Source organism: Rhinopithecus roxellana, chromosome 10 (genome assembly GCF_007565055.1).
Source record: "Rhinopithecus roxellana isolate Shanxi Qingling chromosome 10, ASM756505v1, whole genome shotgun sequence".
In the NCBI taxonomy this organism is placed as follows: Eukaryota; Metazoa; Chordata; class Mammalia; order Primates; family Cercopithecidae; genus Rhinopithecus; species Rhinopithecus roxellana.
The window spans coordinates 106,989,308-107,015,162 of NC_044558.1; the positions used below are offsets into that span (position 1 = coordinate 106,989,308).

General features: G+C 40.1%; 2 protein-coding genes across 2 annotated transcripts in view; one reads left to right on the forward strand and one right to left on the reverse strand.

The window, feature by feature from the left end:
• The first annotated feature begins 9,354 nt into the window (after nucleotides 1-9,354).
• On the forward strand, nucleotides 9,355-16,527 carry SNRPF (small nuclear ribonucleoprotein polypeptide F). The gene is made up of 4 exons (XM_010383898.2): nucleotides 9,355-9,489; nucleotides 11,473-11,598; nucleotides 15,703-15,767; nucleotides 16,388-16,527. The coding sequence occupies exons 1-4, from the start codon at nucleotides 9,487-9,489 to the stop codon at nucleotides 16,452-16,454; spliced, it is 261 nt and encodes an 86-aa protein (XP_010382200.1). The 5' UTR covers nucleotides 9,355-9,486; the 3' UTR covers nucleotides 16,455-16,527.
• A 1,649-nt stretch (nucleotides 16,528-18,176) lies between these two features.
• CCDC38 (coiled-coil domain containing 38) overlaps nucleotides 18,177-25,855 on the reverse strand; it is a 45,839-nt gene continuing 38,160 nt past the window's right edge. The window contains exons 8-10 of the mRNA XM_030939710.1: nucleotides 23,955-24,160; nucleotides 20,580-20,673; nucleotides 18,177-18,290 (exon numbers count right to left, since the gene is read on the reverse strand). Coding sequence (XP_030795570.1) covers nucleotides 18,177-18,290; nucleotides 20,580-20,673; nucleotides 23,955-24,160 — 414 coding nt within the window. The remainder of the gene's footprint in view (nucleotides 18,291-20,579; nucleotides 20,674-23,954; nucleotides 24,161-25,855) is intronic.

Sequence of the window (25,855 nt, forward strand, 5' to 3'; positions counted from 1 at the left end):
CACCACGCTCAGCTAATTTTTGTATTTTTTAGTAGAGACAGGGTTTCACCATGTTGGCCAGGCTGGTCTTGAACTTCTGACCTCAGGTGATCCCCCTGCCTCAGCCTCCCAAAGTGTTGGGATGACAGGCGTGAGCCACCGCGCCCGGTCAATAATTCCACTTACAATGCTCTACTGTTCAGTTTATTCCATTCTTTTAAGTAAGAAGGGTGGACACCCTGATTCCCCTTGGGTTTTTTTTTTTTTTTTTTGGCATATATATATATACACACACACACACACACACACACACACACACACACACACATACATAAAATGTTTGAATTAGTGCAAATTTTTAAAGTCCAAGTCTCTCAATTTCAGTTATTCATTAATTTATTCATTCCAGAAATTTGCCATCATGTGCCAGGGAACTAATTATGTGCTAGTAAATGACTAGTAATAGCAATAAAGGAGTTAATGAATAAAAGACCTTTTTCTCTAAAGAGAGTGTAGTTAGTGTTGAAACAGGTGGGGTAGAGCCCATGTGACAGAACAATTAGTGACCTGGGGAAGTCAGAGAAAGCTTCAGATACGAATTGCCCATTTGAGCGGGCATGGAGATTAGATGAGGAGGCATTTTTCAGGCAAAGCAAACGGGGAGGGATTTCTAGGTGGTGAGAACATCTTGTGTGAGTATGAGTATGTGGAGTTGTGAGAAAAAGCATGGCCGGTGGTGCAAGGGCCAACTTTGCGGTTCGTGGGACGGAACGGAAAGAGATGAAGGAGTTTGTTTTAGGCTGCTAGTCATGGGTAACCAACAAAGGTTGGTGAGCATCCAACTAATATGTCCAGGTCTTCGGTTTGTTTTGAAGGAGAGGAGGCCAGATAGCTCTGGCAACAGGGTAATATATGAGGAAATAGAATAAGCTTTAATTTTAAAAATTGGATTCAATGGAGACATTTGAGGGGTGAAGGAGGTCGGGGGAGACTGTATGGCACAGGATACTATGGGGAAAATTCCATGAGGTTTTGTTTTGTTTCCTTTAGTGTTTTGAGAACAGTGAGGTCCTATTTGTACTGATTAACTTTTAAGTGCTTATGTGGCAAACAGAAATCTTACTCCAGATTCACCACTGCCACCCTCTGGAACCACGGCAAAAAACAGAACAGTGTTTAAAGTCAGTATTGAATGCTGATAATCTACTTTGAGTGGTTTCCAGCCATTTCATCCACGGACTTCTTTTATTACCTAGTCTCCCCCACAGATTGAATCTACGATTTACAAAACTCAAAGACATCATTTATTTAAAATTTGTTCAATTTATTTAAAATGTATTAAATGGCCGGGTGTGGTGGCTCAAGCCTGTAATCTCAGCACTTTGGGAGGCCGAGACGGGCGGATCACGAGGTCAAGAGATCAAGACCATCCTGGCTAACACGGTGAAACCCCGTCTCTACTAAAAAATACAAAAAAACCTAGCCGGGCGAGGTGGCGGGCGCCTGTAGTCCCAGCTACTTGAGAGGCTGAGGCAGGAGAATGGCGTAAACCCGGGAGGCGGAGCTTGCAGTGAGCTGAAATCCGGCCACTGCACTCCAGCCCGGGCGACAGAGCGAGACTCCGTCTCAAAAAAAAAAAAAAAAAAAGTATTAAATTAGCCGGGTGTGGTGGCATGTGCCTATAATCCCAGCTATTTGGGAGGCTGAACCAGGAGAATCGCTTGAACCAGGAGACAGAGGTTGCAGAGAGCCGAGGTTGCACCACTGCACTCCAGCCTGGGTGACAGAGCGAGACTCCATCTCAAAACAAACAAATAAATAAAGTTGCGAAAACGTTTTGGAATTATATAGAGGTGGTGGTTGCAATAACATTGTGAATGTACTACATGCCACTCAATTGTATACTTTGAAATGGTTAATAAAGTATGTGAATTTTATAATTAAAAGTTTTTTTTAAAATGCATAGTGAAAAGTCTCATCATTGTCTGCCCTCAGTGTAGTTCCCACTACATCCATAGGTAACCCGTGTTCTTAGTATCTTCAGAGCCCTCCAGTATATCTATGCACATACACAGAAATAGATAGCTTATTATCCCCTGCCCTCTCTTTTTACACAGATGCAGCATATTTTGTAAGTTGTTCTGTGCCTTGTCTTTCTCAGCAATTTATCATGGAGATCTTTCTGTGGCCTTGACACTCTTGAACACTGCAGGTCACTTTGTTCCTCAATGTGGTTTGTCTGATATTTCCTGATTACTAGATTCAGGTTATGTGGCTTTGGTAAGAATACCACAGAATGCATCTTCTCTTTGTATCTTATCATGTGGCACCTGATTTTGATTTTCCAATTGCTAATGATCGTTGTTTGATCATTGGATTGTAATAAGATAGTGTCTACCAGTTACTATAGTGAAGAAGACTGGAATTAGCCAATGTTCGAAGGAATCCTGGTTCCTTTAGTGGGGAGCGGTTTCTAGAAACTAAAACCTGAGCATTAAGTATGCTCATTGGTATAGGTTGATTCCTTTGATTAGTGCCCTTGTAACAAATTTCCCTTCCTGCCCCTGTCCCCTCCCCTGCATTTCTTCTTCATTCCATTCAGGTTCTGACACGGTACGCCAGGTCATTCAGCATGGACATCCTCCTCGCTTCCTTTAGGCTCTGACACTCCACAGCAGGCCACCCTCTTCCCTGCAGTGTGGACACCCTCTTTACCCCACTCAGGCTCCAACACTCCCTGTCAGGCCACCCTCTGGGGATGCTTCATTCTACTTGGGCTCCAGCGGCTGGTGCTGGGCTGCCCCTCACCACGTGTGATCACCATCCTCACCTCCTCAGGCACCAACTTCCCATGTTTGCCCGCCCTCCTATGTAGATACCTTCCTCCTCCTACTCAGGCTCTGACACCCCACACTGGCTTCTCTCTTATGTGGATGCTCTCCTCACTCCATTTGGACCACTGTGACTACCCCATACCCCAGCACAGGTGCATACTTTGCTCACTCCATCTAATGGTTTTAAAACCGTATCTTCAGGAAGGATAGAGGAACAACCTTGTATTAACTCCTAACATCCACTACCACTCTGGGAGAAACAAAAAATTATCCCTATGTCATGGGAAAATAAGCCTAGTGAGGGTGGGTAACAAGTTCCCACTAGTAAGTACTGGGGGCAGGATTCAAACTCAAGATTCAAATCTGGCCTCTAGAACCAGCATTATCAACCATTATGTTGCCAATCATATAAAACAATCATATAATGTGCTACTAAATATACTGTTTTTATTATCTTCTGCTACCGTATATACTGCCTTCTGTTTTTGAGACAGAGTCCCATTCTGTCGCCCAGGCTGGAGTGCAGTGGTGCCATCTCAGCTCACTGCAACCTTTGCCTCCTGGGTTCAAGCGATCCTTGTGCCTCAGCCTTCTGAGTAGCTGGGATTACAGGTATGCGCTACCATGCTTGGTTAATTTTTGTACTTTTAGTAGAGACGAGGTTTAGTAGAGATGGGGTTTCACCATGTTGGCCAGGCTGGTCTTGAACTCCTGGACTCAAGTGATCCACCCACCTCGGCCTCCCAAAGTGCTGGGATTATAGGCATGAACCACACTGCCCGGCCTATACTGCCTTTTTAATATAACTCAATATTATATGAACAAATTGTATGCATCCACTTATTTTCTGTCCCACCTGTTTCCCAGGTCCTTGATTGCTAGTTGCCTCCAGCTCCCTCTGCATTTAATGACTAATAAATGTGGTTTCCGGTCTAGACTAATCTCTTATATCTTGAGTTATCAGGCGAAGTAATTTTCTGGTCCATAAACAGATTGGTCTCCCCATAAATATATAAGGTGCTACTTTTACATTGGTTTTACATTACTTAAACCAAAGCTTTTGGGGATAGATTTTGATTGATTATAAATGTAGAACAACCATTTATCAAACATCGACTACTGACCAGATAGTGTACCGCTTTGCATATATTATCTCACTTAATGTTCTTCATTTAATGTTAACCCTGTGAGAGTCAGGAGAGAACCCCAACTTTAGGTAGCAAGGAGTAAACCTGCTATCTCTCCACAGGTGCCAAAAGGAGACAATGAGACTCAACGGATCAGAACAAGACAGTTTATTACACACAGCAAACAGCAGGAGCATCGTCATAGCTGTGTCAGCCTCTCTTGCCCCCAAGTCCCAAGAGGTGAAGTGACAGACCTAGACAGATAGATGTCAGGCGCACAGTGGATTCCAGCACAGCTGAAAAATCAGAGCCAACGGCCCAGAACTTTCTGAGCAAGCAGCAGTTTAGCCAGCAGTAAACAAGTAGTCCCATATTAGTAATTAGTGTTAGTTATTAGTAGGTCACATTGACCTACTCACGTGCCTATGTACCTTGCTACAGAAACTATTCAGTATCAGGAGATGGATAAATACCACAAATATTGTATCCTAATAGCAGCCTTATAAGATGGGTATTGAGCTGGATATGGTGGTGTACACCTGTAATCCCAGCCACTTGGGAGACTGAGACAGGAGGATTGCTTGAGCCCAGGAGTTTGAGACCAGCCTGGGCAACATAGTTAGAATCCACCTGATTAAAAAAAAAATTTGTTTAAGATGGGTACTATCATGATCATCCTCTTTATTGAGGAGGAGATTGAAGCAGAGATAACCTGCACATGGCAAAGACAGGATTTGAACTCAGACAGTGGTGGCTCCTAACCACAATACCAAGTTTCCTTTGTTGGGGCTCAGAAAATGATACCCCAAAGCATGGTGCTTTGACATACCAATACTTTGTACTAAAGCAGCAGCCTCAGAACTAGGGTCTGTCTCTGACCTTCTCCCACCCCCCATCTCTTGCCCCTCCTCCTCTCTTGAAGCACAGGAAGAGACTTTTCTCTGAAGTTCCCTTATCTACTTAAAGATCCAATCCACTGAAGAGGAAAACAATCGTCTTCAATCTTCTTACTGAAATTTCATTAACCAAGGAAAATTAAACTCATATCACAGAGGAAAAGACTGAAAATCAAACACCGTACCTACAGCCCAGGTGAACTGTGTCCCAGACTACTGTCTGTTCTATGGACCCACTCATCTCGTAAAAATCACTACTCTTCTAAAATTGCTTACATCCTGCATTCCCTTCTCCCCTATGAATAAGGGTATATAAACTTCTAGACCTTATTGGGTCTAGTGCTACTAGAATTGGGCATTCACCTTCCTGTGATGCTCCCCTGCACATAAATCAATTACGCTGTGCTTTTTCTCCTTGTAATAGGTCTATTGTCTATTTATTTCTCAGACTCAAATATCAAACCTCAAGAGGTTAGAGGGGGGTTCTTATGTTCTTACACCTTTGAGGTATGATTGTCTCTCTACAATGGCACAATGGGCTTTGAACCACCAAAAAGATTTGAATTCTAATCTAGGTTCAGTGTTTGTATGATCCAAGGAAGCTCATATATTTTTTAATCTTAACTTCTTCGCTAGACAGAATACCATATCTGTCAGGTTTGACAAAAATATATACAAAAAGCTTCCACCAGACAGAAAGCACTCAAATCTTGGATTTTTCCTCCTTTAAACCTATTCTGACCATACCTGTAGCTGATTCTGGCCATAATAATAATAAAGATGTTGGAATTATGAGAATAAACAAAATAAAAAGAAGAGCTCATCAATTTCAAAAGTAACTTCCTAAATGCTATCCCTTTTCATCCTGCATTAATATTTGTATTTCTATATATTTGTTTATTCGTACTCTACTTAACCACATTTTTGGGAGCGGCAGCGTGGTATAGAGGAAAAATCTTAGGCTTTGGAGCCATTTTACCTTCCACATGGCTTTTGACAAAAATATATAATCTCTCTGAAGCTGTCTCCTCATCTCTAAAATGGGGATTATAATAATATCTGCCTTGAAATACTGTGAGGATTTAAATTAGACAAATTACATAATAAAATATCCTGGCATAACATGAAAGGCATTCAATACATATTGGTCCCCTTCTTCTCAAAGAGGTTTTAAAGTTCCACAAGGGCAGACATTACACATTCATTTTACTCACCTCAGTAAATATTTCTAAATCATTTCATAAATTCCTTTTTAGATGATTGTATACCACTGGAATTTTTGGGTTATAGGATAAATAATGGTAGAACTCACCAAACTGTTCATCCTAATTAACAATTAGGGGTCATTTTCTTCGTATGTGCTCAAAACGTATTCTATCTCATCTGTGAAAAACATAAAGCCTGTTATTTCCCCTATATTTGAACCAATTATTCTGATGAATATTCTGTGGAGCTATATGCCAACATGGCAATATATATATTTGCTTTTAAAATAGTAATGCCTTTTAACCTAGGAATTATATTTTTAAGAATTTATGGTAAAGAATCAAAAATACACTCAAAGATTCATGTAAAAGTATGTTCAGTGCAGACTGTTTATAACAGGAGGAAAAATGAAAATAATAGAATAATATGTTATCACAGATGCAAAATACAAAGTATAATGAAGATATTAAGCCACACTTTAGAAGAGTATATTTAGTCATATGAGAATTTGCTCAATATAAAGTGAAGAAAACAAGTTACAAAACTGTGTGTAGGCCGGGTGTGGTGGCTCACACCTGTAATCCTAGCACTTTGGTAGGCTGAGGTGGGTGGATTGCCTGAGCTCAGGAGTTCAAGATCAGCCTGGGCAAAGTGGTAAGACCCTGTCCCTACTAAAAATTTTTAAAAAAATTAGCAAAACATTAGCTGGACGTGATGCTGCATGCCTGTAGTCCCAGCTACTTGGGAGGCTGAGACACGAGAATTGCTTGAATCTGGGAGGCGGAGGTTGCAGTGAGCTGAGGTCGCACCACTTAACGCCAGCCTGGGTGAAAGAGTGAGACTCTGTCTCCAAAACAACAACAACAACAAAACAAACAACAAACAACCAAAAAGCTGTAGAGCTGTTGTAAAAAAAAAAAAAAACTGCATATGTTACAATAAAAGTTAACAGTTTTCTTTGATTGGTGGGATTACTAGTGATTTTAGGTTTATTGTTTAGAACTTCTATATTTTCCAAAATTTTGTATAATATTTATAATTAGAAAAATATCAATGACTTATGCCCACTTAATTTTAATAAGGTATTTAAGATTAAAATTTAATATGGGCCAGGAATGGTGGTTCGCACCTGTAATCCCAGCACTTTCGGAGGCCAAGGTGGGTGCACAGCTGGAGCCCAGGAGTTTGAGACCAGCCTGGACAACAAAGCAAGACCCTATCTCTACAAAAAGAAATTTAAAAATTAACTGGGTGTGGTGGCACATGCCTGTGGTCCCAGCTACTTGGGAGGTTGAAGTGGGAGGACCTCTTGAGCCCAAGAGGTTAAGGCTTCAGTAAGCCAAGATCACACCTCTGGAGTCCAGCCTGGGTGACAGAATGAGACTGTCTCAAAAAAAAAAAAAAAAAAATTAACATGAAGAAAAAAACCAAACTTAAATGCACAATCTTTACATAATGTGTTTATTGTAGTATTTTGCTTCCCTTCACTGAGAAAACAGCTAAAGAGTCAGGCTTCTCAAGTACATATTGAGTCTTTGAAAGGCAACTTCATGAAGTAGAAAAAGCAGAGTTTTGAAACCCAGGTATGTGGTCCTGAGCAGGTTATGAGGCAGAAGGCTGGCGGCTGGAGGCAGGGAGCCTAAGGCCCATTCTTGCTGACTGGGTATCAGAGGCTACTCCCATTTCAACCCCTCCTTTTTCTGCGGGGCAGTTGAAAAATGAAAGTACCTCTTATTGGTCCCCTCCCGCAACCAATCGGACCGGTTGTGGGCCAATGGGAAACCTCTAGAGGGCATTCAAACCCCAGAAAATTCTGTGACCAATGCTCTTGAGCCGCTTGAACCAGGCGGTGCCCACCCTGTGGAGTGTACTTTCATTTAAAATAAATCTCTGCTTTCGCTGCCTTGCTTTGTTTGTGCGTTTTGTCCAATTCTTTGTTGAAAACGCCAAGAACTCGGACAGCTACCCTCAACTGGTAACAGTTACCTACTGGGCCTGCTTCCTCATCTCTAAAACGGGGCTGTCACCCCGAATCAGACGGTAAGGTAAGATTTCCACAATTGTTGAAAGAGCCTGACACATAGTAGGAACTCAAAGTCTGTACAAAGACTTAAAGTTCATGAAACAATAGACAAACTAAGGGAGAAATCCACTTAAGTTTAGGGTGAATAAATCTAATAACTGTGGTAAAAACTACACTGACAATGACTGTCTTGTCAGTGTTCAACGCTTATGTGAAATACTGAGCTTTTACAAGGCCAACCCCTGTTTTAGGTTAAATTCTCGCAACCACGCTGAGGATGGTTCCGTTTTTAAAGCCGCGTTCCTGCCATGGAAACAGTGGCCTTGGGGGTTAAGACACTGCCCAACACCTGCTGCGCCTGAAGACGCAGGTTCCGAATGCAGGCCCTCTCCAAAGTCTTGCCCACTGCTCCACAGTGCCCCAACAACCAACATTTCATCCTCAACCTCAAATCCATCTCTTCAGGGCCGCAAAAAAGCGTTACTTCCCAAAGGGCGTCTTCTCCAAGAACTGCATTTAGCATTTCAGATCAGAGTGAGCCGAACTCACTAGGATTACGACAAAAACCAGTGAGATTCAGATAACACCGTTACGTCGAAAGTTTTAATCCGTGATAGCGGAAATATTGCTTACGCCCTTAGGTAATCTCAAATGCACGTAAGAAGGCCGTGCCAGTCTCTGCTGGCGATGCAAAAGAAAGATGGGGCCGGCGGGGTCGTGGGGGGTGGGGGGACATGACACCGTATCCCAGACACAACCTGACCTCGTTTGAAATAAATTCTGTATCCGACTCCCTTTGGTGTGTTTCGCCGCCCCTAGTCTTGTCTGGCTACCTCCGAATTCCTTTAAAAGGGGTTGAAATGGGTGTTGCAGAAGAGAGAACACTCAGGTAGAAAGGGCCTGCGGCAGAGGCGCCCCCAAATCATGGAACCTGTTGGAAGAGTGAGGAAGGAAGTCTGGGATCCCGAACATTCTCACGGGTGCAAAAAGACAAAGTAAAATCCCCATTAACCAAGTTGGGAAGAAGTCACATCCGTTACACAGCCTCTCCCAGACCGCCCCGCTAGGAAGGACAACACATTTACAAACACCGGCCTGCCTCCAGTCCTTGGCTGCCTCACCGAGCTCCTCAGAGACGGTTTCCCAATACCAGCGCGCAGCCGGCCAGGCGCACAGCCAAGCCGCTGCTGGTTGCCAGGAGATACTGGTCCGACCATTTCCTCCAATCAGCACGCATCTCTTTGCGTCCAATCACAGAGGCAGGAAGGGCCGTAGTGGGAGGTGAAAGGTCACACTCATGTTTGGCGGCCATTTTTCTTGAAACTCAGCGGCGCGGGACCTGCGGTACCTGCTGTAGTCACGAAGGACAAGCGGCAGCCTGGTCGGCAGTGAGTAGCCTGCAATATTCGGCCGTGGTTACGATGGTAAGGAGAAAGAGAACGGCGGGAGAAGCGGGGAGAAAGAGAAGGAGGGAGACCACCTCGCGGGGCCTAATGGTTGCTTCGCGCGTTTCCCATTCATCCGCGTGAGGCGCCGCGCACCCGGTCGCCAGCTTCTTTCACTCTGCTTTTGGGATTTCTGAGGCGCGTGCTCCTCCCGATGCCTTTCTTTTCCTAGGAGTGCCCGTGCCTTCTCCTCTTTGTTTGAATCCGGGCCTGGGACATTCTTATTTGTGGCTACAGGGTCGGGGTAAAACTCAAAGAGAATTTGCACTTCCCACTTAACCACACTCCAAAATTCACTTTCATTGCATGAAAGTAATGATACGGCCATGCTCTAGTTTAACGCAGTTGATTGGGAAAGACAGACATTAGTCAAAAAATAACAAATAAGCAATTGCAAGTAGTAAGTGCTAAGAAGAATGCAGACAGGAGGCTGTGAGGGTGTGCGTTAGACGTTTAGAGGCTGAGTCAGAGATGGCCTTCCTAGGAGGTGGAATTTAACCTGAAGCCTAAGTGTCATGAAATACGACCCTTTAAAGAGCAGGAGGAGGAGTGTACCGAGCACAGGGAATAGGAGCATAAGACCTGCGGCCGGAAAGAAAGCTTGGTCAGTTGGAGAAATTGACAAAAAGGTACAGCCACTTGCAGGAAGAGTGGTTACGAGATGGTATCGGAGGAGCAGGCGATGGGCAGGACCTCTTAGGCTGTATTGGGAGGTTTTGATTGTACTCCAAATCAATTGAAAATGATTGAATTGGAAGCCATTGAATCATTTTAAGCAGAAATATGACAATTTGATGTGCACTTTAAAAAATGATGTTGCTGTTGTGGATAATAAATTGGAGAATGAAAACTGGAGACCCATTAGGTTATTGGAGTAATCGCCATATCAAGTCACTCCGAATATGCTTATGTTAGAGGGGGTTAGTAGCCAAGTTTCTTAGTTCTGTTCTTTCTTTGACTGATGAGTGAGCAGAAAAGGGCAAAAACCGAATTCACTGGAGATGTTAATGGTTTGCTGAACAAACTTTAAGTGATTGCTATAAGAGACAGTGCTATTGACAAAGTCAGATAGGACCTAGCCCTAGCTTCCACAGTTAAAGACTGTCAAGCGTGATCTGCCCTCTGCTTCCTTCTGTAGTCTTATATTTGGGACTTTTAAGTGACAATGCTGAATTGTATGTCCCCAAAATCACCTTGTTGCATCACTCTTCCCTCCTTTTACGTAAGTAGCTAGCCTTGCCTGAAACAGGATTTTTTTCCCGCTCTGGAAATAAACTCTCATTCTTTAAAACTGAGGTATTACTTATTTCAAGCAACCTTTCCTTTTTTCCCTGGATTGCTTTGGTACCCTTGTGCCTAGTATATCTCCTCTTACTACGTTGCCATATGCAGTATAATTATTTGTATGTGAGGAGCCCCCCTCCCTATCTCCAACTTCTTGACAGGTACTCTGTTATTTATTTATGACAAAGTCTTGCTCTGTTCCCTAGTAGCTGGGACTACAGGTGTGCACCACCACATCTGACTATTTTTGGTAGAGAAGGTGGTCTCACTATGTTGCCTGGGCTGGTCTTGAACTTCTGGCATCAAGTGATCCCCCTGCCTTGGTCTTCCAGAATGCTGGAATTACAGATATGAGCCACCCTTTCTGGCCCGCATTTTTTTTTTAAGTGCCTTTATCTTTGTTTCTTTAGAGCTCAGAACAGTGAGTGATGTATGTAGTCGGTGTTATCTTAAGTGAATAGTGAGTATTTTATTTTGATGGGTTAAAGGTGATACTGGCTAACTGGATATTTAAATTTCCCTGGTACTCTCCAATAAATAAAAGTGAAAATTATGTACTAAAATAATGAGTCAAGAGTTTTCTTCATTTGCATACCACAAAATACTGGTATTTAGTAGAAGAGAGTTGGTGGTGGGAGGAAAAATAATTAATTGGATCCTTTTTTGTTCTTTGTGCAGAGTTTACCCCTCAATCCCAAACCTTTCCTCAATGGACTAACAGGAAAGCCAGTGATGGTGAAACTTAAGTGGGGAATGGAGTACAAGGGCTATCTGGTGTCTGTAGATGGCTACATGAACATGCAGGTAAGCTAAAGAGCTGTAAAGGTCCTAACATTGCATTTAGTTTGCTTCACCTTATTCCTCAAAGGTTTAGTCTGACTAATAAGAATACATACAATTAAATTGACAAATGTACGGCAAAATTGAAAAATAAAGTCAAAGCTAGGGAGGATACTATGATATACTAGGTACAAAATATGGACTTAAACCAGAATTCAGCCACAGATTTTATTCCTAGTAGTTAAAGTAAGAAGAGCTCAGACATTTAATTCATAATAATACCATAAGGGAAACACACTACTTTGCTGGAGAAAACAAAACATTTCTCATCATGTAGCCCTGAAAGAAAGTTTTCAAGTGGAATTCTTGAGTCTTTTAATGAATGCTAAAGACACAACACCAAAGTTATTGAGGAAATTCATTCCTTCAGGGGAAAGACACATCTGCCGAAGGAATTGAACTGACTGTATGTCTGTCAAATGAGTTTCTGTAAATGATTCAGCCATGTGTTTTGGTGGGGTTTTTTTGTAATTAATTTTCTTTTTATTGTGGTAAAATATACATTACAATTTTGCCATCTAACCATTTTTAAGTGTATAATTCAGTGGCACTAAGTACCTTAACATTGTTCTACAGCCATTACCATTATCCATTTCCAGAACTTTTTTATCATCCAAAAGTGACATTTTTTGCCCATTAAACAATAATTTTCCATTAAACAATAATTTTACAATTAAACTTTAAACAATTTTCCATTGCTTCCTTCACCTAGCTAACCCATGGTAACCACTATTCTACATGTCTATGAGTTTGACCATGCATAATACCTCATACAAATGGAATCGTGTATTCTTTTGTGTCTGGCTTGTTTGACTTAGCGTAGTGTATTATTCAAGGTTCATCCATGTTGTAGCATGTGTCAGAATTCCCTTTTTATGACTAAATAATATTCCATTGTATGGATATACCACATTCTAATCTGTTTGCCTCTTGGTGGACACTGGGTTGCTTCCCTCTTTGGACTGTAGTAAGTAATGCTGCTGTGAACACAGGTATACAAATGTCTGTTCGAGTCCCTGCTTTCAGCTCTTTGGGGTATATACCCAGAAGTGGAATTACTGGATTACTGGTAATTCTAAGTTTAATTTTTAAGGAACCCAAGCGTGGTGGCTCATGCCTGTAATCCCAGCACTTTGGGAGGCTTAGGCAGCAGATTACTTGAGCCCAGGAGTTTTGAGATTAGCCTGGGCAACATAGCAAAACTTCATCTCTACAAAAAAAATACAAAAATTAGCTAGGCATGGTGGTGTGGGCACCTGTATTCCCAGCTACTCAGGAAGCTGAGGTGGGAGGATCACCTGAGCCTGGGGAGGTTGAAGCTGCAGTGAGCCGTGATCACACCACTGCACTCTAGCCTGGATGACAGAATAAGACCCTGTCTCAAAAAACAAAAAATTTTTTTTTTCTTTTGAGTAACTGTCACACTATTTTCCACAGCAGCTACATGGTTTTCCATACCCACCAGCAATGCACAAGGGTTCCAGTTTCTCCACATCCTCACCAACACTTGTTATTTTCTATGGGTGTTTATAAAATAGTTATTCTAATGGGTGTGAAGTGGTATCTTACTGTGGTTTTGATTTGCATTTTCCTAATGGCTAATGATGTTGAGCATCTTTTCATGTGTTTATTGGCCATTTGTTTATCTTTGGAGAAATGCCTGTTAATGTCTTTTGCACATTTAAAAAATTAAGTTTGGGGTTGCTGTTTTCTAATAGTAGTAGTTTCCCGCCAGGCTTTTAAAGGCTATCAAGACAGGTGGTCAATCCAATCATGAACCCAAGGATTCCATACTTGTAAGCAGAGTACTCAAAGGAGTACTTAAGTAGGCAGAGAGCTATGATTTTCCTTAACTTAGGCAATTACCACCTGAGCACATGACACTAAGGTCCCCAAAACATAGTTTGAGTTTGGAAAATTCCCTAAACAGGAATCATTTACCAAGACCATAGAAAAGTCTGGGAAGTATATGAATTGTGATAAAAATATTCTGGAATTAGTGGTGATAGTTGCACAGGTTTGCACAGGTTTTTGAATATACTAAAAACCACTGAATTGTACACTTTAAAAGGGTGAATTGTATGCCATGGAAATTAACATCTCAATAATAAAAGAATTACTACTTAATAATTGTTTTAGAATTAATATAGCTTGCTAGTGACCCTGCCAGAGTTAAAAAATGTCTGAGTAACCAACCACTTTGAGTAGTAGTCAACCATATTGATACCAGTGTTTGAATTTGTTCACTCAGCAAATATTTATTGAGTCCCATTATGTGCTTGGCACTGTGAGTATAGCATTGAACAAAACAAAATCCCTGCCCTCAAGAGTTTATGTTTTAGTGGTGGGAGGTGGTAATATAATGTGATAATAGGTGTGATAGATGCCATGCATAAAGAAAAAGGGAATAGACAGTATGTGCAATATTATATAGGATAGCCACTCTGAGGAAGTGAATTCTGGAAGATACCAGAATTAGTGTACAACTCAGGTGAGTGTCTGGGGAAAAGCATCCCAGTTTGAGGGAATAGCAAGTACAAAGGCCCTGTGGTGGAAGCATGCTTGGTATGTTCAAAGCACAGCAAAAAGGCCAGAGCAGATTGAGTTAAGGGACAAATGATAGAAAGTTAGGTTAGAATGGTGGCCATAGAGAGCCTGTTAAGTGATGGTGAAGACTGAATTTAATACATGATAGAAAGTATTTGGAGCATTATTGTGTAATTTAGAAACCAGTTAAATGTTGTAATTACCTTTTACAAAAAATTAGTTGCTCTTAATACATTATTTCTTATAGCTGTTACATACAAACTAATTGTCTCAACAACTTCATATATTTCAGACAAAACTATCATCTGGATAATGAAGATTACTTCTTGTTTTCTATAAGAGAGGGAGTAACATCCAGTAGTAGTGTTCATTAACATGTTTTTCATGCCTTATGTCACATCCTATTTTAATCCTTATTGTTAAGCGGTATTTTTCTTTTCCTTTTCCTTTTCCACTTGCCTAGTTGTGAAGGAAACCTCCCTCTCTCCCTTCACTCCTGTTAGTGCCGTCGCTGAGTCCCAGGTGGCATTGATTGTGATTTTTCTTTTAATTACAAGTAAAGATCGTTACCTATATGTAGAAGCTAAACATTTTGATATAAAATTAGAAATAATAGAGTTCACCAAAATAACTGTAAAAGTCACTGTTAACTATTTAACTTTCACTTAAGAACTTGTTTTTCCCTGTTTATTAGTACATACTTTTAAAAAAATTTCTTATTCAGGCCCAGATGTGGTAGCTCATGCCTGTAATCCCAGCACTTTGGGAGGCCAAGGCAGGAGGATCACTTGAAGGCAGAAATTCAAGACCAGCTTGGGCAGTATAGCAAGATCTCATCTCTACAAAAAAATAATTGTTTTGGAGTAGCCAGACTTTGTGGCACATGCTTTTAGTCCTAGCTACTCAGGAGATTGAGCCCAGGAGTTCAAGGTTTTGCTCAGCTATGATTGTGCCACTGCATTCCAGCCTGGGCAACAGAGGGAGACCCTGTTTCTTAAAAGACAGGAAAAGAAGAAAATTCTAACTCAGTTATCTGCTTTGGTTACTGACTAATATAAAAGTATTTGGCATGCTAGCCATAGCTTTTGTATACCCATTTGGACACCTCAATATGATTTATGTTTTACTCTGAGAAAAGTTAACGTCTGGTTCTTTAGAATGAATTTTCAGAAAACTTTTTAATCACAATTTATTCATAAATTAGAGGCTGCCTTCTTCCACACACTGTTTTGATATCTAATGGAAAGAAATATTACATAACCTGGGAGATTCAGAAACTTATGTTGAAACAAACTTTATTATATATTTGTTCTACATCCATGAATATTAATTTTATTGAAGGTTTATATGAAACCAAAAGTACTACAGTAGTAATAGAAAGCTCATCCTCTGTTATCTAATTATCGATAAATTTGAGTTGTTGGTATAGGAAGGTCATAGTAAGTTCTCTCACCAGTATTAGCTGTATTGTAATATTTTCCTCCTGTGTGATTATACTAATATATTTTTTTTTATTGAAAGCTTGCAAATACAGAAGAATACATAGATGGAGCTTTGTCTGGACATCTGGGTGAAGTTTTAATAAGGTAACAAAGAGCAGTGGTATATGTAAGGAGTTACTGGTGAGCATTAGGAATACCTGTTCTAAATATATTAGTGCCTCAATTTTGGAAGTACTTTAAAAAAAAATCACTATTATAATACTTTACAGTTAGACTTCAAAAGTCTTTGAAATTGTTAAACTTGTCAAAGGTAAGTTTTCAAATGTTTTAGAACTGGCCAAAAGATTTCTCTAGTGTTGACGTTAAATTTTCTGGCTCTTAGCTATAACCTTTTAACAGTGGCAACTTTTTGCAGTGGCCTTCATTGCAGGAGCTTAGTTTTGAATTTTAGTTGGGTCTGGCTGTTTGTAAGGATTTTTGTTATATTGATTCTCTGTACTAGCTTCAAAGCTTCAAATTCTGGTAATTATTTCCTTTGGAAAATCATAAAGGTGTCATTTTAACAACCATATGGTGGAAAATAAGTGCAACGTGCTTTTCAACAAGTCTATGTAAAACTCTTTTTAAAAACAAATATATTAAAAAAAATTTTAAGACAAGAATATTGTAAATATAGCATTCAGTATTTTCATAATAAAAATACAGTAATTCAGATCATACAAGTTTCTGGTTGGAACAACAAAATGGACTTTTTCTATTTACAGGTGTAATAATGTCCTTTATATCAGAGGTGTGGAAGAAGAGGAAGAAGATGGGGAAATGAGAGAATAGCATCTTTTGTCGGGATTTTTTTTTATATATATATATTTCTAGACAATAAAGATTTGTTTGTTTTTCAACTTGACTTGCGAACTATTTGTATTCAGATACTTACAAGCAAAGCTCAAATGTCGAACCAGTTGGGAAAGATTACTCACAGAACTAATGCTTTAAAAGCCACCGAATTTCATTTAAGTTGCTTTTCTTTTGTAAACTCAATACTCTTTTTTTCCCCCATAAAGGATAATTATTTATATGCTTTAGATATTTTTATGAAGGTGAATTTCAGCCTTTTCTTGTAAAATTATCTATTAGCTGAGACTTTTTTTTTTTTTGAGACGGAGTCTTGCTCTGTCGCCCAGGCTGGAGTGCAGTGGCCGGATCTCAGCTCACTGCAAGCGCCGCCTCCCGGGTCCACGCCATTCTCCTGCCTCAGCCTCCCGAGTAGCTGCAACTACAGGCGCCCGCCACTTCGTCCGGCTAGTTTTTGTATTTTTAGTAGAGACGGGGTTTCACCGTGTTAGCCAGGATGGTCTAGATCTCCTGACCTCGTGATCCGCCCGCCTCGGCCTCCCAAAGTGCTGGGATTACAGGCTTGAGCCACCGCGCCCGGCCTAATTTTATACATGTTAAAAGTGGCTCAAAAATAACTTGAAACCGTTGCATTTAAAAGGTCTCAGCTGGCCGGGCGCGGTGGCTCAAGCCTGTAATCCCAGCACTTTGGGAGGCCGAGGCGGGCGGATCACGAGGTCAGGAGATCTAGACCATCCTGGCTAACACGGTGAAACCCCGTCTCTACTAAAAATACAAAAACTAGCCGGGGGAAGTGGCGGGCGCCTGTAGTCCCAGCTACTCGGGAGGCTGAGGCAGGAGAATGGCGTAAACCCGGGAGGCGGAGCTTGCAGTGAGCTGAGATCTGGCCACTGCACTCCAGCCCCAGCGACAGAGTGAGACTCTGCCTCAAAAAAAAAAAAAAAAAAAGTATAAAATTAAACATTTTCTTGGTATTAATAATATTCTGTCTTATTTTACTTAGTCAATAAATTACATGTTAATTCTGTGTCAGTATAAGCTAAATGCACATATTATAGCTAAAACTGAAACATCTTCTAAAAATTAAAATGATTGTACAGACAGGGCACAACAGAAATTGGGAACTGACATTCAGGCTGAGGGCATATGGTTTGTTCACTAAGGATAAAAAAGTTATTTGAACAAAACGTAATGTGGAATAAAAACCGGTCTCACAGTTATGTTCTGAGACCATAACCTCGAGGTTAAGTTGTAAGCCTTTCAAAACCCTTCAGATATTTTAGAGTTGTACATTGTTAAAATGTATATTCCATAGTAATAACAGCATGCTATGAACTTCCCTACAGATGGGTTGAGAAAATACATCATTTACATTCTCATGTTGTAAGAGAATGGCCATTATTACACTTCAGTGGTCATTTACCGTACAGTTTTATCAGTAAACTATCTTTGTGTATCCCCAAGTGGAACAACTCAAAGTATAGATAACAATGTTGAGCTATAGGACTAATACTTATGATATGAATAAAGACTTCAACAAAAGAAAATAACTTATTCCTAATCCTATAGCCCTTGGAATAAGGGCCGGTCTTCCTCAAATTGATTAGGCCTGGTGCATGGGGCAGAATATTATTAGTGAAAGCCAAAATTTACAAAATATACCTAAGACATTCTGGTAATAAAATGTCTTACTGCTTTTATTCAAGTAAAAAAATATTCTTCTTCTTGTGCTTTTGTTTTTGTTTCATTGACTAAAGGTAGCTGCTGTTTGTTAGCAGATGGAGGTTTTGAATGATAGACAAGTCGTCTTCCCAACTGAAAAGAAACAAAACACTTAATATTTTCCATTTTCTATTGAAATTTGTGAAATACCAATATTAACTTGATTTTTACAAAGAATAATATGGTTTGTAATATTAACTAATCACAGTTAAAAGGGACTTGTAACCTAACGGATGTCTAACATGCTAGGCAAAGTTGAGTAGCAAACTGGACACCGATAAGTATGCAGAAGGAACAACAGTTAGGTTTTATTGGGAAGTGGGAAAACTTAGGTAAAGTCATCCAATAGTATACAATTCAAATGTGGTCAGCCTAGAAAAGCACCATGTTGAAGGCCACCATTTTCTCAGTAAGTGCCATAGCCAGTTTTTCCTTCATGGTTGGAAGAGATGGCTTTCTCCTGTTGAGCACCTGACTAGCATTTAGAAATCTTGTTAAATAAAAAGTCCAGAAAACCATGTACCATCTTGAACACTGGCTGGCTTCTGGAGGTGTTCCCAACAGAAGAGGCTTTGGGAAACCCCTAGTTCATACCTATTCATTCTGGGGCATATATACTCAAGTATATTACTACTTATTTTTCTCTTTACTTTTGGGATTCCCTCGCCTGCTTTTTGTTTTGCTTTTGTAGCTGAATTTGTATAAATTAAATGTATAAGTGGGAAAACTGCCATGATTCTGTGAGATTTGATGGGACATTGCCACTGTGTTCAAAAGGCACTATTGACATTTTAGGACAATTCTTATGTGAGATTGTCCCCTGCATTGCAGGCCCAAGAGAACCTAAATAACAATAGCACTCTTCCCCATCACTGTAACAACAAAAATGTCCTTGGAGGACTAGAATCTCTGAATTCATTCTGCAATATCAGAATTTTTCACTGTCAGAGATCTTTGGTAACATTTGTTATTAATACTGTCTGAAAAAATTACCAATGATGAAGTGTCCTAATTGGGTCAGCTTCTATCAGAGGTCATTGTGTGTTGTTGATTTATCAGATAACCATTTTTTCCCCAATTTTTTCCAGTTTTAGTTTTTAATGCTCATTTTTAGTCTGTTAATTCACTATACATCAAGTATCCATGATGTGCCAGGTATTAGGGATACAAACGTCATAAAACTCATGGTCTAGAAGGAAAGGTGAATATATTAAAAAATAATTTCAATTTGGTGGGTTTACTAAGTAGTCTATGTGGAAGGGTGATGAATGGTTAATTCTTGGGAGGAGAGAACAGGTGAAGAAAGTCTTCATGGAAAGAATTGAACTAGATAAATACCCTTTTTAAGATGAAGTATTTCAATAAAATATTTTGAAGTAATCATCTTTTTGGTATGGCATATATTAACAATTCCATACTTCAGAATTTTTTCAAGTTCTTACCTCAAGAGGTTGGTTGTAAGGCACACAGTAAGCATTCGTTATGCGTTAGCTATTACTATGGTAAGAATCAGTGTCCACAATAGCTTTGCAGATAACCATGAAATTGTCCTTCTGGAATATATTTCAGACTCTATCCCAGAGGAGGGAAAGAGTGGCATATAAAACAAAAGGCCCTCCTTACCCTGTGTAGAAGTGATGGACCACATGTACATGACTGCCTAATCCCAAACTTCTGATTGGAGGACAGGTGGTCTTGCAAAGTACACAAGAACTTTGGCTTCTGGTCCTCATTCTGCTGCTACGTCATAGTGACTCTGGGCAAATCATTTTGACTCCAGCTGTCAATCTCATCTTTACAATGTGGTGATTGTACACAGTCCCCACAGTTACATGCGATTCTCTGGGTTCACTTATCTCCAAAACATTGCTGAGTGAAAGAAGCCAAGTTCCTAGCTATCAGTAAGAAAAGGAATGTGTACATAAATACATATATGTGTGTGTATATTTCCAGAGGGATGCAAATGAACCTGTTAACAGTGGTTGCCTCCAGGAAGGGGAACTGAGGAAGACTGACTTTACACTGAATATTCTTGTATCTTTTGAACTTTGAACAATATGCTTTTATAATCTATTCCAAAAAACTAAAAAAAAAAAAAAAAAAAAAAAAAAAAACCTGATTTTCATGAACCTAGGGCTAAAGAAAAAGAGGAGAGAGAAGAGGCTTCTTTTACTAAGAAGTGTTTGAGAACTGGAGAGCCACTAATTTGAATTTTTCTAAAAGTAACAAGGAACCAGAGAGAGACCAATTGAAGCTGTGAGCAAGAAAGATTATCTTTTTGAAGTTCAACCTGGATAAGTTAGATGAATAAAGTATTTTGGTTTTGTACCACAGAGGCACTCACATATTGATATGGCTGGATCTATTAATAGCAAAACAAACCTTTTTCTTTGGTTGTGCTACTGCTTTTTCCAGAGCAGCTTTTAGCCTTTCCTCTTGGTGTCTTTGTTTTTCTTTCATTTTCTCATCACGAAACCTGTCACAAGAAGGGAGAAACATTCTTGTAACTATAAATCACATTAAGTAAGAAAAGTACATTACTCTTTGATAATGAGCCATGTGAATGGAAGACCTCCTTTAAAGTTAAATGAAAATGACACTTCATCTTTACTCATAACAATGGCTTTTGAATATTCAGGTAAATCTCGACAACAAATACTATTTGGAAATGGGAAGAAATTTCATCATTTTGGAAAATATAAAATATACCCAGATCTTGGTCTACTTTTTTTTTTTTTTTTTTCCCCGAGACACAGTCTCACTCTGTTGCCCAGGCTGGAGTGCAGTGGCATAATCTCGGCTCACTGCAATCTCTACCTCCTGGGTTCAGGCAATTCTCCTGTCTCAGCCTCACAAATAGCTGAGATTACAGGCACACGCCACCACACCCAGCTAATTTTTGTATTTTTAGTAGAGATGGGGTTTCACTACGTTGCCCAGGCCGGTCTGGAACTCCTGACCTCATGATCTGGCCGCCTCGGCCTCCCAAACATTTCAGCACTTTACAGACAGTTTGTATAATAGCTACTTGAATTAACTTTCAGCTACTTTTCCCTCTTTTTAAACCTTTCAATTGAAGTGTCACATACATACAGAAAAGTACACAAAGGCATAGCTTAGTGAGCTGCCACAAAAGTGTACCTTCCAATTAATCTTTTTGAATAATATCCTCAAATTATGAGCAAGAAATGCTATTTGTCATACTCTCTTTAGGGTTATTTTGAGGGAAAAATTAATCTGTGCAACTTATCAAGTACAAAGTGGTGAGCAATAGGCACTAAATACGTGATAGCTATTTTATGAATCTATTGAATGATATTCTAAGTGTAAGGTTATATACTAGGGAATGGAAATAACATGTACTGAGCATTTCTATTGCAAAATTAGGTGCCCCAAACCATGGGGAAAATCAGCTAAAATTTTTTTTTTTTTTTTTTTTTTTTTTTGATATGGAGTCTTTCTCTGTCGCCCAGGCTGGAGTGCAGTGGCACAATCTCGGCTCACTGCAAGCTCCGCCTCCCAGGTTCATGCCATTGTCCTGCCTCAGCCTCCCGAGTAGCTAGGACTAGAAGCACCTGCCACCATGCCCAGCTAATTTTTTTGTATTTTTAGTAGAGATGGGGTTTCACCGTGTTAGCCAGGATGGTCTCGATCTCCTGACCTCGTGATCCGCCTGCCTCGGCCTCCCAAAGTGCTGGGATTACAGGCGTGAGCCACCGCGCCTGGCCCAGCTAAAATTCTTTTTAAGAAGAATGTAAATAATTGGAATTACATTCATGTATCACTGCTAAAAATGAGTTGTAATTACACGTTGATGCAAATATATTTTTACTGTAAAAAAGATGCAAGTGCTGTTAGTGTAGTCATAATGAGGTCATCTTAGGGAAGGAGTAACTTTTCATTTATAATTTTTTTTAAAGCTTGCTTTATGTTCAATAAGATCCCATCAGAATCACCGTAATATAGTCTGGACTTCATTTTTACTATGGGTAAGCATAGCCTCCATACATCTGTAAAGTAGTAGGCAATAACAAAATATCTAATACTAGTGGCTAATATTTGAGTACTATGTGCCAAGCATGCTCTTGTAATTTACTTGGATCATCTAATTTAATCCTCACAACAACCTGTAAGTACCATTATTACTCCCATTTTACAGATAAAGAAACCACCTAGAGTGCTTGTGTTGCCTAAGGTCACAAAGTCATAAATAGTTGAACTGAACTCGCTCAGCATAGTCTAATCCCCAGGCTAGTAGCCAGAGTACTAGTCGGCCTCTCAACATGTGTTTTGCTATTACATGAACATTATCCCACTTGTAAACATTCCCTACATGCCACAGTAGGTAGGGGTCATATTTACAATAATCATTGCCTCAAACTAGGACAGTAGGCCCTCCATATTCACAGTTCCACATCTGGGCATTCAATCAACTGCAGATTGAAAATATTTGGAGAAAAGTCCCAACAATAAAAATACTACAAATTTTAAGCAATACAGTATGACAACTCTAGCGTTTACATTGTATTAAGTAGTCAAGAAATGATTTTAAAGTATATAGGAGGATGTATGTAGGTTATATGCAAATATGCCATCTTATATGAGACATAAGCATCTGCAGATTTTGGCATCCTTGGGAGGTCCTGGAACCAATCCCCTACAGATACCAAGGGACAACTGTTTGTACATAAAAGTTCTTATTTAACTTGGTATGGAAATTTGTAAATGAATGCATTCTAAAAAGCCACAGTCAGGCCATACCACCCTCAATGCACAGATCTCCTTTGAAGGGCACCAAGCTATGCAAGGATGTGAGGGATGGGATGGGGCTCCAGGGACGATAATCCTCATGTGGTTGTCTTGAATAAATGAGTGAACGTTGTGTAAGTGTTGGCAGTTATACACTGCAGAAAACCCTCACTGTGTAGCTCTGACTTTCAAACGATTCCTTCATTAGGAATTAGGAGCCCTTCATGGGAGAACTACAGGTAGATTGAGTCTGCTTGCAGTTTTCCCATGACGGGCTCCTAATTCTATGCCTTGGGTCCTTCACCACCAATGCAATTCTCCTTCCCCATGATAGCTAGTCAAAAATTTTCATGTAATTACTTATTCATAAATTTTATATAATTACCAAAGGTTTGCTTTTCCAAGCTAGTTTGTCCATCCCAAACTAGGTCAGTTGCCCCTGGTGAACTCTGTTCACCCAGTTCCTTCCTTCGCAGTGCTCATTACCATTGGTAATGACACATTTATTTCCTAAGAATATTTGATGAATGTGTCTTCCATGCTAAATAATAACTGTATGAGGAGAGCAGGGTTGGATTTCATTCCTCCTCACTGTGTCCCTATAATATGGCATTACACGGCCGGGCACGGTGGCTCAAGCCTGTAATCCCAGCACTTTGGGAGGCCGAGACGGGCGGATCACGAGGTCAGGAGATCGAGACCATCCTGGCTAATACGGTGAAATCCCGTCTCTACTAAAGAATACAAAAAACTAGCCGGGCGATGAGGCGGGCGCCTGTAGTCCCAGCTACTTGGGAGGCTGAGGCAGGAGAATGGTGTAAACCCGGGAGGCGGAGCTTGCAGTGAGCTGAGATCCGGCCACCGCACTCCAGCCTGGGCGACAGAGCCAGACTCTGTCTCAAAAAAAAAAAAAAAATATGGCATTACACAAGAGACTTGCTAATGTGTTTGTGGAATCTGAGCAAAACCAGCTACTCGTTAAGTAATTCTCATCCTTATGGAATATACTTTTGCCGCCGTTCTTTCTGTTTCATCCTCTCAATTGCCTCCACATTTTCTTTGGGAATGGATTCGATGAGGTCACACAGTTCTACCAGGCGAGACTCTACTTTTACCAGCTTTTGAATTGGGTTGAGGCCGTCATCCTCAGCATCTCCAATGCAGACTTTGTATACTTCAGTAATCTTTTTACTAAGTGAGTCTATCAGTATTTCCTGAGATTGAGAAGAGCAGAAAACATGAACATCACATTGCACATTCAATAAATATATAATACCATTTTACTATATTACAGTAAAAACCCATGTATATGCTATTAAATGTTTACTTTTTATTATTATTATTATTATTTTTTGAGATGGAGTCTTGTTCTGTCACCCAGGCTGAAGTGCAGTGGTACAGTCTCATCTCACTGCAACCTCTGCCTCCCAGGTTCAAGCGATTCTTGTGCCTCAGCCACCTAAGTAGCTGGGATTACAGGCATGTGCCACCACCGCCCAGCTAAATTTTGTATTTTTAGTAGAGATGGGGCTTCACCATGTTGGCCAGGCTGGTCTCGAACTCCTGACCTCAGGTGATCGGGCTGCCTTGGCCTCCCAAAGTGCTGGAATTACAGGCGTGAGCCACTGTGCCTGGCCTGATGTTTACTTTTTTTTAAAGGAGAAGTTTTAATAAAACAGATCATTGAATAAATGCAGCAGTGACATTTAACTTATAATGTATAGTCAGAGCATTACTATAGTAACACCTTGGATTATTTTCTTAAAATATATTGAACTCTAGATATAAAAAGTAATTATAATGGGCAGAATATTTTTTGCTTGAATGTTTTTGTATATCTGACTCCCTAAGAATTCAAATATGCGAGGCAACAAACATTTTAAATCGTTTTTTGCAGCTCAGATGCATTTCCTTTTGGCACAATATGTAACGCAGCTCCCCTCTTTTTTGCATATATTACTCTGTTATAATTTTGAAACTATAATCATCCTATATGATAGTTCTCTGCCTTATCCTTATAGACCAGGAGAGCAGGAGCTACATCTTATGCTTAAACTTACGACTAAAACGGTGCTTTGCACATAACTGTGCACTGGATAAATGCTTGCTGAATAAATGACTGAATGCATTCTCTCAGAAAAAAAAGTTGCAAGCAAACAGGTACCCAGGCTGGCCTACTGAAGCCTTTTCAGAAGTATCATTTTCACTGTTTTCGTTGGGAAGCCATTGCAGTATTCTAGTCTAAACAAAAGCTTAGGCCAAACCTTGCTGATCCCTGTACCTCGACACTGTGCCGTTTTAACTGTTGGTGGAGATTCTTGAGGTGGTAGGTAACTTGTCTCAGGACCGTAAGCAAATTGTCATCCTCTTTCACCATTGTGAACCTGGTGTTTGCAATTAAGAGGAGCTCAACAAACTGCTGGGCAGTGTGAATCACTCTCCAGGTAGTATTCTGCCCCATTTCCTGCTTCCGCTCAAGAAGATGAGCATCACCATAAATCCAGCGACAAATAACTCTCAAGACAGATGTGGCTCCTGGAGCCATGGGAAGCCCTTCCTGGAACCATGAACACCTTACAGAGCCACCAACACAATTACAACCCAAGATATGATATCAAGAGTGTACTTCCAACAGCTTTTCTCTTCCACCTCCTAGCTTAAAAAGCTTTCTGATGGTCCTGTTTAGCATAAAGCTCCTTTTTACCTTCGTAAGGTAACACTTACTATATTTCCTATTTACATGAATGACATGATCCTTTTAGAAAACTTGGAGAAATACATAATAATAGAAAACAGCAAAAGTCCTATATTGGCCATAAAATTCCCTTTTCCTCTTTCTCTAAAATAACACTGTGTTTCTTATTTATGTAACAGCACGTTCTTTTTCTAAACCTTGGAGACATAGAAAA